This window comes from Solanum tuberosum, unplaced genomic scaffold (assembly GCF_000226075.1).
Source record: "Solanum tuberosum cultivar DM 1-3 516 R44 unplaced genomic scaffold, SolTub_3.0 scf00732, whole genome shotgun sequence".
In the NCBI taxonomy this organism is placed as follows: domain Eukaryota; kingdom Viridiplantae; phylum Streptophyta; class Magnoliopsida; order Solanales; family Solanaceae; genus Solanum; species Solanum tuberosum.
Genome location: NW_006239647.1, coordinates 38,571 through 51,952, shown reverse-complemented (window position 1 = coordinate 51,952; position 13,382 = coordinate 38,571). Strand labels below are relative to the sequence as shown.

At 33.9% G+C, this 13,382-nt stretch overlaps 2 protein-coding genes and 1 pseudogene across 3 annotated transcripts; 1 reads left to right on the top strand and 2 right to left on the bottom strand.

Annotated features, from left to right (window-relative positions):
- Positions 1-654: 654 nt before the first annotated feature.
- LOC102594443 (luminal-binding protein 8-like) lies at positions 655-2,044 on the bottom strand (annotated as a pseudogene).
- Positions 1,992-3,850, bottom strand: LOC102590998 (basic endochitinase). Its single transcript, NM_001318607.1, is given in 3 exon segments — positions 1,992-2,555; positions 3,331-3,484; positions 3,583-3,850. Coding segments are annotated over 3 exon segments (795 nt in total). The 3' UTR covers positions 1,992-2,182.
- Positions 3,851-6,334: 2,484 nt separating this feature from the next.
- Positions 6,335-13,307, top strand: LOC102590197 (protein DETOXIFICATION 45, chloroplastic-like). Of its 2 annotated transcripts, none has more exons than XM_006367097.2 (15): positions 6,335-6,513; positions 6,616-6,929; positions 7,193-7,335; positions 8,021-8,164; positions 8,335-8,459; positions 8,614-8,749; positions 9,420-9,516; positions 9,591-9,691; positions 10,270-10,433; positions 10,846-10,917; positions 11,034-11,150; positions 11,237-11,332; positions 11,426-11,547; positions 11,934-11,988; positions 12,926-13,307. In XM_006367097.2, the coding sequence occupies exons 2-15, from the start codon at positions 6,652-6,654 to the stop codon at positions 12,938-12,940; spliced, it is 1,665 nt and encodes a 554-aa protein (XP_006367159.1). In that variant the 5' UTR covers positions 6,335-6,513; positions 6,616-6,651; the 3' UTR covers positions 12,941-13,307. The 2 variants fall into 2 exon arrangements, with proteins under 2 accessions (XP_006367159.1, XP_006367158.1); XM_006367096.2 differs by having other exon boundaries at positions 6,599-6,929.
- Positions 13,308-13,382: the final 75 nt, after the last annotated feature.

Sequence of the window (13,382 nt, the reverse complement as noted above, 5' to 3'; positions counted from 1 at the left end):
ATGTTTCTAGCTAACGATGAAGATTTTATCTTTTTCAAATCATTTAGCCTTAATATTCCAGACGAAGATTTTGTACTCTTCAAGTTAGAATATTTATTCAAACAAAGTATTTAACATATTGGTGAGAATAATTATTTACTTAAATATTCAAAAGATATAAAAATATGTAAAAGATCTTATTAACTCTTCAAATTTTATCGGTGACACATAAATTGGACAAATGAAATAATATATATTATTTGAAAATTACTTAGAAAGTACAATAATTTACAGTAATTAACAATAGAATATTTTAAAGACAAAATAAATTGATTGAATCTCGAAATTTTATTAGTACCACATAAATTAAGAAAGAAGAAATAACCTTTATTATTTGAAAATTGCGTAAAAGATATTACAAATCACACAACAATAATTAGCAATTTAGAATGTTAAAAGACATAAAATTTTTTTTACCATAATTAACCAATAATTAAAAATTTAAACTATTTTAAATTAATAATAAAGTTTGATTAACTCTTTAATTTTGTCTTTGTCACATAAATTGAAACAAAAAATGATACATATTGCACGGGCTCCGATGTCTAGTATATATATATAACAATCATGTGTATCCTATCACCTAGTAAAAGTAAACTAAAAACTAGCAATCGTTTACAACTCATCATGGTCATCATCGTCACCAGCACCTGATTCTCCTCCCGGTGCTCCACCAGACCTCTGATATACTGCAGTGATTATTGGGTTGCACACAGCTACCACTTCTTTAAGTTTTTCATCGTAATCCTCCTTCTCAACACTCTGCAAGTGCTTCTTTTGTCGCCGTTTCAATCTTCTCTTTCTCATCAGACTCTAGCTTGTCTGCAAGCTTATCCTGGTCATTTATTTGGTTTCTCATGTTATATACATATGTCTCCAGGCTGTTTCTAGAGTCAATTCTTTCTTTTACTTTCTTATCCTCCTCTGCTTCCTTGACCATATGTTCAATTTCTTCTCGACTCAAGCGACCTTTTGTTATCTCCTGTATTCAGATTAGCAAACCAGAAATAATAAAAGATGAAAAGAAAAACACAAAGAACTATCCGAGTCCACAGAACCCATTGTGTGTCCTTAAGAAATTTAATCCCCTCAAGTACCCGAGGTTGCAGATTAATTCCTCCCAAGATAAAACGGATTAACCATTAAAGAAGTAGCGGTACCTCAAACTTCGATAATTTCAACGAACTCAAAATGACAGCAACGAATCACACACAGACACGATCGATCGATTTTGTTTTGTAAGAAATGTATGCAAAAGAAGGGAAGAATTCGATGCAAAAAAATGAGAGAAAACTTCTCTATTTATAGCCAACAAAGGGTAAAGGTCACAACCCTTTGGAAAGAAGACAACCTTTTAGAAAGGTCACAACACTTTGGAAAAAGGCATAACCCTTCAAACGGTCACAATCCTTTAGAAAGGACACAACCTTTCATAAAGTTCACAACCCTTCGGCATAATCACAACTCTTCAGGAGAGTCACAACCCTTCATTTCCTGTTCATACCTTTAAAACCCAACACAAATCACTAGGTAATTATGCTTAAATCAGACCTAAGATTACTGCTACTAGTATAGATTAAAAAGAGAACGATCGAAAAAAGAATTTGATCAGGCTAAGTGTGGTGGATCCACTTATTTAATTGCACAAGCAAAATTAAAAGTTGCTTTTAATACTTAAGTTTAGAGTCTTCAGAAAATGCTATCGACGAAACAACTCTTTATCCATATGTGTCGTAACCCACTACATTTTAGGTGGAATAATGGACATTTTATTTAGCAAAAAATATTTGAGTTTATTATCAACTAGTCCAAAGAACTTAAAACAATAAAAAAAATAATCTGAAACTTACCCTCTGAATTTTAAAGTATATGCCTTTATTTGCGCTCGGAACGATTTTTGTACACCCCAACCCAAAACTCACCTCGAAAGTGCCTTTGAAAACACTGATTGATGCATAAAACTTTTTAACTTTATTTCGCGTGTGTGACCAAATGGAAGTTCCATGATGGAACACAAACGAACTAATACATATTTTAGATGGACCAAACCTTGTTATTAATGTGTCACGTATTACACAAACGTGCTAAATAGATCACACATATAAAGCAGCAACTTATATTAGTAATTAATTAATTAAGCTGCCTACTGTCCAAATGGCCTTTGATTAGCACAGTCCAAATTGTTTCCAGGATCAACTCCCAAAATTTGACAATATCTCCTATAGAACCCAATTCTGTTATCCATTTGTGCATTTGAACCTTTGTTACATTCAATTCCACCATTGATGATGTTGGTGATCACACCAAAGCCCGGGACGCGGCCAGCGGCAGAATCAGCAGCAGAGGGACTCCATCTTCCAGTAATGACATCGTGTGCCGATGGTTTTGGCTGCTGTGGTGTCATCCAGAACCACAACGCTGTTTTGAATGACACTACTGCATCATTTGCTACCAAATCTGGGTTGTTTAGCAGATTCACACCTATTGCTCTCCCTGCTGGTCCATAATTGTAGTTGCTGCATAACATAATTATTAGTATTAACTGACAGTAACAAAAAGGGTTTTACATAGTCCGTGTATAATTTGCTTTATTTGTGATGTTACTTATTTAATTCTTTACGTATAATTATCTTTTAGGTGACTTGATAGCAGGGGATTCCACAGAGCATATTTAGCCTTTCAGCTGCAGATTCATTAATTTTAAATATATAAATATTCTCTTAAACTTTATCTTATTTTACATTTATGCTCTCTAACTTTGATAATGCACAAATAGACACTCAAATTTGTATAAAATTGAACAAATAGACACACACATCCTACGTGACATCCTACATGACAATTTGTGTCCTACGTGGTGTCCTATGTGTATTATGCCACATAGAACTCATGTGTCTACTTGTTCAACTTTATACAAGTTTAAATGTCTACTTGTGCACACTCAAAGTTGGAGGATATAAATGTGAAATGAGGCCAAGTTAAAAGGCATATTTATGTATTATGCCAATTTAGTACTGAAAATCTTAAAATTCTAAATTTGCCTCTGCTTGATAAGGTAAGAAATTATATTTTTAAAGATATCTTTTTACAAAAGTTAAACTAAAAAGATAATTATAGGTAATTATACACCCAAATAAAAAGGGATAATTAGTAACCTGAAGAACAAGATAAATTACATGTTATAACAAGTTAATTACAATAAATTGACAATAGTGTGAAATTCTTTACTAAGTGACCGTATGATAATTGATTAGAATTATGCAGATATTAATAAACGAGGTTTAGTCTTACTAGGAAATTTGGATAGGACCTCGACCAAAGTACTTTTTGCCAGGAGCACAGGGCCACTGCTGATTTGCAACACAGTAATCTCCAGGACTTCCTTGTTCCTGTTTGAAGCAATATCCCCATGAATATGGTCCATCTGGTGCTGTTGCCCATCCACCTAATTAATATTCATAAATTGTCATAAACACCTACTACTTTCAAAAATTAAAATATAAAGAAAATACGCCGCATAAATTGAGACAGATGAAAATATACCAGTAGTTTCATGAGAAGTTTGAGCCAAAAAGGCAGCAATTTCCTTCTTACGAGTATTAGTATCACCGGTAGTTCCAAAGGCAGCAAATGATTTAGTTGCTGTTATAAAAGCTTCATAAGTATAGAAGCCTTTCGCAGCACAAGCAGCATCGTTTCGATGCAGAAATATTCTCTCAAATAAATTTTTATTTATAACACTACCAACATCTTGTGCCAAAACACATTTTAGACACAAAACACTAAACAAACCCAATACTAAAAGCCTCATTTTGTTAAGTTTCTTTTTAATTATGGTTTTTAGTTGAGAAAATGGTTGGTATTTATAGGGAAAATATAGAATTTAGAGGTGCAGAATTTTCAACTGAAGTTTCATATAGTAATTTATTCTGAGTGGAGAAGTATGACTTGTTAGGTGTGTTTGGTACAAAAGGAAAATGTTTATTTTTGAAAAATAATTTTCTAATAAACGATGTTTATTAAAAATGAGAAAAATGATTCTCGAGCACTAATGAATATAGAGAAAATAAGTTTCAAAAATAATTTTTTGTATTAATTGTGTCCTCTCTATTATTCCTCACCCACCTTTGATAATATTTATCTAAATAATATAAAAAATATTTTAAAGATAATATTATTTACTTACGCACCAAATATAAAAAAATATTAATATTAAAATGATTTTAATTGAACCTAACACACCCCATTGTGTATGTTAGCTCTTAGCCACACATCACATGTATTTTGGTCAGTCTTTAACTTTATGGAGTGGCAGAACAAGACTTTAACTGAGTCTTGAAAAGAATTTTCTTAAATAATAATTAAAGAATAAACAATTTGTTACTAGTTATGACTCGGTCTCCGTTTGTTCTGAATCTAGCCATGTTTGTTAAACGCATAATATATAAATATGATTCTTAATTTGATTTTAACGGATAATTATGCTCTCTAATTTTGAGTATGTACAAGTATATATTTAAACTTGTATAAAATTAAACAAGTAAACACACGTATGTTACATGACATAATACACGTAGGACGCCACATAGGACACAAAATTCCAATGTAGAGTGTCATGTATGATGAATGTGTCTATTTATTTAATTTTATACCACCCAAAATTAAAGGACATGTATCATGCCTTTCTTAAAAGTTTGACGCTGGCCAATCACAATATATATATATATTCCACTTTCATTCTGATATCTTGATTACTTGGACCAAATCGTCAAATTTTTACTGTTCGACTTTCATTTGTTGATAGTTAACAAATTGTGACACAAAATATGAAATGTTTTTTTATATTGTTCCATTAGTAAATATTTACTAAATCATGACACATTTTGCTAGAATCTGAATGCACAGCATATGTTGAAATGGAAGTTTTTTTTTTTTTTTTTTTTTTGTAATCACTCTTTGAAGATTATCCATATTAGATACACATAAGTGATTTTCAAAGCTTTAACACACGTTTTCATCAATATAGCAATTTTAGGTCATCAAATTATATACATTTGACTTGTTCCACTAAAATATATTACATTCATTTTCTCTATTTACTACGTTAGCAATTTTATTCATTTTCTCTATATCAAATTTATCTCTTTTTGTTTGAAGATATATATATTTGCATGCTCTTCTGATCTGTATAAATGTTACACTACTCCTCCTAGTGATAATGACGCTATATCTTTAAAGCAAAAATGTAAAAAAATAAATAAGGTGACATCTAATAATGATGCCACATCTTTAATGCAAAAATCACAAACCGTAAAAATAAATAAGGTGACATCTAATATGATCAAATTTTACAATATAAATGCCATGATATTTTAAAATTACTTCCTCTATTTCAATTTATATGATTCATTTTTCTAAATTCGTTTAGAAAAGACTCGACATATTTTTATATTTAGTAATAGTTTATTTTTAAAATACCTATTTTTTACCTTTAATGATGAAATGATTTCATACAACTATTATCACTTATAGAGCTGTCAATATGGACTGACCCACCCATCCATGCTAACCCATACATGCTTTGAAATTTTACGGGTCAGGCCGGGCTAGCCATTTTTTGTGTGGGCCAGATCATCAAATTTCTACTGTTCGCCTCACTTTTTGATTGTTAACACATTGAGAAACAAAATATGATTTTTTTATTTTATTGTTCCACTAGTAAATATATTTTAGATCATGATACATTTTTGCTAGAATCTGAATGCACACAACATATGTTGAAATAGAAGGTTTTTTTTTTTTTTTTTGTAATCCCTCTTTGAAAATTATCCATATTAGATACACATAAGTGATTTTCAAAGCTTAAACGCACGTTTTCATCAATATAAAATTTTTACGTGATTAAATTATATACCTTTGACTTGTTCCACTAAAGTAGATATCATCACTCACTCACAACTTAGCCAAACTTTCCATAGAACTTTTGCTCGAGGGTCGATAACTACATTAGCTTTGTCTCGATCCCGATGGTAAAAATATATTATAATCATAATCTATAAGCAATTCTAGTCATCTATATTTGTATGCTCTTGTGATCAGTATAAATGTCACACTGCTCCTCCTAGTAATAATGACGCTATATCTTAATAATGAATTAATTTTACACAAACGTTGTCATTTTATTTTGGATTACAAATTTCAAAATTCATATATATATTTTTTTAAAACTCGAGTATAATTATAAAAATATTATAATTGACACTTAGCCGCCTCTAATATGACACATTTGGGCGCTAGTGAAGTGAAAGAGATAGAGTTCACCTACCCACTTTTCATTTCCTCCACAACTTCACCAAACACATAATCAAATACTATTGCTTCCACGTTTTCCCATACAAATTTTACTTATAAATTCCAAAGAATGTGTTCCCTACAAGGATTCTGCTGATATTTTTTTTATTTCACTCCTACAAGGTACTCTCCTCTTTCAAATTTTATGTATTTGTGTTTGATTGAGATCTGAAATTGCACATATGAAGTGATAATTATGAGCAATTAGGTGTTTGAATTTTGCAGAAAACTGCTCTGCATTTGAGCAAATAGACTAATAAAATGGCAGTGCTTAAGCTCCCAGTTGCAGTAACGTGCGGAAGAACTAGTGGTACAGAATGTTCAGCAAGAAGAACCTTAAACAAACCCTTTTTAATTAAGACTTCAACATGGAACAATTATCTTGGATCAAGATCTACCAAGAGGTCTAAATTGAACAATGTTATTAGAAATTGTGGGTTATCCAGTGACGACCGAGCTGTTGATTACAACTTAGATTCTTCTAATCTTGAAGAGAAATTTGGCTCAACCAGAGATCGACTCTCAAATGAAGGAGCTATGTAAGATTTCCATTTTACTCATTTTTTTCTAGGAGTTAGGAACCTTGTGTATATTGGTGATTTTTTTTTTTTTAAATATAAAGTGTATTAGAGAGTGTTTCCTTTATCTTGTTTGTATGTTTATTCAAAGTGCATTTGGCTCAACACCATAAAAAAAAGATTTTGTTATGAAAATTAGATTCATGGGGAAATTCTGCCAAGAAATATAGGTGTGGTTCAGTTCTTACTGTACTCCGTTCCCTCTGCTAAATTTTAGACCTCAGTGCATTGTCAGGGACATCTATTGATCAATTGCCAACTCAGGATGTACAAACTGAACTTATAGTGCTTTCTTTGCCTGCTATTGCTGGACAAGCAATTGAACCATTGGCACAACTAATGGAGACAGCTTATATTGGACGAATGGGTTAGTCACTGTCCGATATTCCATTTAGTTTATGCTTCTGCTTGCATTATACTGCTAGTACTGTCCTGTTTTTTCTGTACTTCTCTCTTTTGAGAATGGTATATTTGCTTGTGTGCTGAATCCACTAATTAATTGATTTCACTGAGATGATATCTTTATTATACTGGTTTTCGTTTCTGTTGAGCTTCCTATCATCCTGGCTTATTCTGAGAAATAAATGTAAGATGGTACGACTTCAGTTCTTCCTGTTGTTGAGAGGAGTGTGATTCATCTGATCTAGCCAGAGATAATTTTTTCCTGTGTATTACACTATATACTTTGTTATGTGTTCTAATCAGGTGGCCTCATGACCTTACCTTGTTACTTATTCATCTGAAGAACTTCAAGCATACATAGAAAATCTGTTAAATGCCAATCCTCTTGATTTTGTTCTACTCAGTTTTTTGAGATTTTGTGCATTCTTTCGAGCAATTGCTTTCTTGAGTTCTTTATTGAGGAACAGAAGTTACCCTTGGATTTCAAGTTTTTTTTTTTTTCAATTATATTAGTTAGCATGTGCTTCATATTTCCTAACTCAAATCTTTGGATAATTTTTTTCATCTTTCCATTTTTTCTACGAATAAGTGTTTTAACGGAAACAATGAACGCTAGTTCACTCCTGAAAAGCTCTTTGCTTTGATTAAAGGTGCAATGGAGTTGGCATCAGCTGGCATTTCTGTATCAATCTTTAACATAATATCAAAGGTGTTCAATATCCCTCTCCTGAGTGTGGCAACGTCATTTGTGGCTGAAGACATCTCTAAGTATGCAGATGAGGATTCCGCAACTGGTAAATTTGCATAGGTGCTAAAAGGGAATCTCCTTATAAGCATGGCACTTCTTTGATTACACATATACACAGGGTCACACATTCACCTATATATTTAGGCAGATGGTAAACAATTAAAAGATAAATATTATTTGAATGCATCTGAAAGAACCAAGTGTTTCCTGAAACAGCTGAAAGAAAGGCACTTCCGTCTGTCTCCACTGCCTTAGTTTTATCTGCTGGGATTGGTTTGATTGAAGCTGCAGCAATGTATCTCGGTTCTGGACCATTTCTCAGCATCATGGGTTTATCAACGGTAAGTAACCCTCACTGATACATTTGGACAGCCTGATTTGTTGTTTACATGCTATTATTTTTTAAGCTTGTATACTTTCCAATCACAGGCCTTGTATATGCTTGCAGATTGAAATTGCATTATGATAACTAGAATCTTGAACCCTTTTCAACAGGATTCAACCATGCGCATTCCAGCGGAGCATTTTCTTAAACTTAGAGCGCTTGGTGCTCCAGCTGTTGTGCTTTATCTGGCTGTGCAAGGCATCTTCCGTGGGTTTAAGGACACAAGGACCCCTGTAATGTGCTTAGGCAAGTCTTCTTAACTATTGGTACAATATTCATGGAAAGAGTTTTAAGACTTGGGTGTTAATCTCTTTGGTTTATACAATATATAAAACTCCCTGGTCTAACTTACCCAACTTTTTGTTTTTCATGTAATGCCTTTTGTCTACTTTGCATTTTTGCTAACACTTATCTTGAGAAAGGTTCTGTCTGTTCCATTGCATGCCTTCAAATAGCAGTTTGGAATCTAGATGAATGTGTGTAACTAAGTTTTTAGGATTGTAGATACGTTATTGTATATGTTTCAATATATCTCCACATCTAAGAAGAGCACTTATTTTTATTTTATTTTATGTAAGAATGGCATGTTCAGTGTCAAGTCATGTACTGATCAATCATAGAAACAGATTACAACAGAAATTTTTTGGTGAGGTGTATCTGGTGAAAAAAGAGCTCTTGGAGAAGTAGTAATTTACCTTTTTGGTGTGTTGTGTCACTAGCTATATATGCTAGAGGAAGAAATCTCCTCAGAATATTTTTCTGCATGAAAGAAGTTAAACTGATTCTTTCTCTATTAGTTGAGCATGCATTTTATTTTTTTTGAAGTTATGAATAACTAGATATTCTTTCAATATCCTTTAATTTCTTTTCTCTAAGACTCTAACTTTAACTGGTAGAAAATGTGTGGATGTCGCAGGATTGGGGAATCTGTCAGCTGTACTTTTCTTTCCCGTCTTCATGTATACTTTTCAGCTGGGCATCACTGGTGCCGCCATTTCTACTGTTGCATCTCAGTATGTTCCTGGAAAGTTCTAGTTTGTTCTCTTATAACATCTGGCGAAAAGAAGCTGACGACTTGAAATTGCAGATATATTGTGGCCATTTTGATGTTATGGAAGCTTAATGAAAAGACGGTGTTGCTGCAGCCAAACATTAGGAACTTGCATTTTGGTGGCTATTTAAAATCGGGTAAGTGATGTTGTTGAGCTAATTAATCCCTTGGACATGTTTTTTGTTCCAAAATTGTCTGAGCTGTTGTATATACTTTCTTATGTTATTGCATGATGATAAAAAATAAAATCTCAAGTGCTGTTGACATGTTTTTTATGTGTATCCTTCTTTTCGCTCAGAGTGGTTTTGGATGTTTCGTTACTTTGGCTTAAACTAGTCTCTTCTTAGAATATTGCAGACTACAGATTATAGTTACAGTTCCTCTCTGGAAGAGTTGTAAAACAACTACATGAGCTAGAAGCTTAGTTCCTACAAGGAGAAAAGATGCTTCGGTGTACTAGCAGTGATGGTTTCATTTGTTTTACTGTAGATGCAACTTATGGAAATTCTTGAAAGAAACAAAAAATTACTCGAACACTTGTAATTTGATCCTACTCTTTCTACTCTGAAATTGAATTTCAAGTATTAGCCGTTCTGATGATTAGTTCATCAGAAATGATGTTCCTGTAATTGACCTAGTCCAGGTATTATTTGAGAGTCTGCATTCTCGTGTTAGTCTCTGAGAGAGTAAGGTTTGAACTTTCGTGTGTCATTAGGTGGTTTCCTTCTTGGGAGAACTCTAGCTGCTGTTCTTACAGTAACTTTGAGCACATCAATGGCGGCTCGATTAGGAGCAATACCCATGGCTGCCCATCAGATATGCTTGCAAGTGTGGTTGTCTGCCTCGCTACTGGCAGATGCCCAAGCTGCATCTGGTCAGGTAAACCCTATTGAAGTTCTAACACCCTTCATTTGTTCCCATTATGAATGAGTTTGCAATTCTATCTGCATGGTGATGGATGTTAAAGGCACCTTCCCTTGGAATATTTCTTTGTCATAACTAAGAGACCTGGTGGACAAGTCTGTAGTTCTCAACAGACTTCAGTTGACTGTTAGCCTTTTATTACGATTACTAAACCATTTTTTTATTCATGTTGGAATCACATGCACATATGTTTACACTGCATGACTATTTTGTATTTTTTCTATTTAACCTTTTGGTTTGTTCACTGTGGTTGTGGTCCTGTACGAGATCTTCTGCAAAACATCAAAGCATGAATATGCCCTCATTGCAGAAATCTTTATCAGTTTTACTGTTTGACAAATGTAGATTTCCATTTTCCATTTTGCAGGCTCTCATTGCAAGTTCTTTTGCAAGGAAGGACTATGGCAGAGTTAAGTTGATCACACATGTAGCTTTAAAGGTTAGATAGACCTTTTTTACATCTTATAGCTCTCCTCTCCCAGATGGAAGGATTTGAGCCATCCTTATCTGTCTCTCAAAATAAAGTTCTTAACAAAGTGCAATTCATATTTTCAGACAGGATTAGCTACTGGGATTTTGTTAGCCATTATATTGGGTCTATCCTTTCCATCTTTTGCGAAGTGCTTTACAAATGACTCTCAAGTGCTAGACATTGTTAGATCTGGTTTACTGGTACGCTCTTTTTTAATTCTGCACTTAGTTTATATGTTTCTTTCTTTCATGGTATCTTTCTCAACATCTCCTGTCCAATTTTACAGTTTGTTAGTGCCAGTCAACCCCTTAATGCTCTAGCCTATATTTTTGATGGGCTACACTATGGTGTTTCGGATTTTCCTTATGCAGCTATCTCAATGGTAAGCAACCTCTATAAAATTGTTGCAACAATTAAAAGAAAAGTTACTCTTCATACTCGAACTTGGTGCTGATATTTCCTCACAACTTTCTAGATGATCGTGGGTGCTCTCGCTTCAATATTTCTTATTTATGCTCCTCCTATTATTGGTCTTCCTGGTGTTTGGTCTGGTTTGACTATTTTCATGGGGTTGCGCTCAGTGGCTGGTTTCATGAGGTAATTCAACTACCAAATAAACTATGTACAGATTACGAACTACTATATTGAATTGGACCTTTTAAAATGTCAATTTCCCCATAAATCTACTGAACTGGTCCCCGGAATCTCTTTACATCTGTATATCCAAGTTCATGCAGATCTCTTTTGCAAAGGAAATATAGAGAAAAAAATTTCTCTTTTTACTTTTCAAATCTGCAATTTTCTTTGGGTGTTTTTTGGAGGAAGGTTGAACGGTTGACTCTAGGTTGATAAGGGATCCTTTGTGGAATTTAAATTATAGAGCATTGTCAAGGGTTGTCACATTGTACATTCTGAAGTACTCTCTGTTGAAGACCTTTGCTTCATTCTGTTTGTAAAATTCATAATTCATGCATCTATTTCAGATTATCAGCGAAAAATGGTCCATGGTGGTTCTTACAGGACTCCCAAGAAAATGAGGTCAGTTGACTCTATATTTCATTATGGTTCACTAGTCAGGTTACAACTTGCACTAATGTTGATGTGCTGCTTATTCTTTTGAAACGCTGGCATGTGTAGCTCTGAATAACGTATATAACCCACACCCACCCACCCCCCACGCACACACAAACAAAAGAAAAGGACGGAAAAAGAAATGATAGAAGTGCATACTGTAACTATATCCTGGCAGTTGAGGCATTTCAGATACTTGGCAAAATTTGAATCGATTTATATACTGGTACAGCGACATTAGGTTGGGGACAAAGTTGGTTAATGTTGTGAAGAAAATGGACCTTGGAAAAAACTCAACCCTGAGCTAGTTTATGCATTGAGAGGATTGCCAAAATCATATTAGGAGATAGTTGTTCTTTCCTCAACAAATGTGGGACACTTTTACACTCTCACCTCCCCTCATGCGCTAAGTGTTGGACAATATAACATGAGAGCACAATATTGGATAAACCAAGAATAGGGATAGGTTTGGCTCTTATATCATGGTAAGAAAATGGACCTTGAGCCTAACTAAACCCCAAAAGGTAACCCATGAGATAAAGATTGCCCAAAAACATATAAAGAGACAACAATATATCCCCTCAACCAATGCAGGGCGTTCTAACAAGTGTCCTACTTGGTTTCTTTTCATTATCTAGAAGAGACTCCTTGTATCATAATCTTTAATTGCGCAGGATGGGAGGGATCAAGGGAGAGGGAAGCGGGGGGACTGATTGAATTTTTGTTTCAACCAGCAGTCCCATTATGCAGCAATAAGATGAAAACATCTGCTAGAAAGCATATAGCTACTACTACATTGCCCTCTCTTTCTTATGCGACATTGGAAATATTTGTATTTTTGCCTTTCATTGATGCCAAATTTATTCTTATCTTTTGTCCTGAGTTATGTACTTCCATTTTCTAGGTTGCATCATCATAGGACTGCTTTGAGATTAGAGGCTACAGGCATTTCAAATGAAGTGAAAGCTTTTAGGGAAATGGAGCTGCTATCTATCGATAGGCGAGAACAAATTGCTATTGACTGCTTCGCTTATCTATTCTATTATGGCCGGCTTGGAGACATCAAACTGCACTACTGACCAAAAAAGTTGATTGAATACATAAATCAGCTATGGTGTAAACTTTCTCAACTTTACCTTATTGAGTAGAATCATCTGTTACTGTGCTACCCAAACCGTAGGACCTCGTTGCCTCTATTCTTTTACAAACTTTGTATAAAGCAACCAATACCCTGTAAATTTCATTTCACAAATAAATGAAAGAAAAATCTTCACATGGTTCTTCTATGTGTAGACCAAATTGAGCGGAAGACTTGATGTTTCGAGGTGAGGTGGGGGGGGGGGGGGAAAAATTCAGGGGGG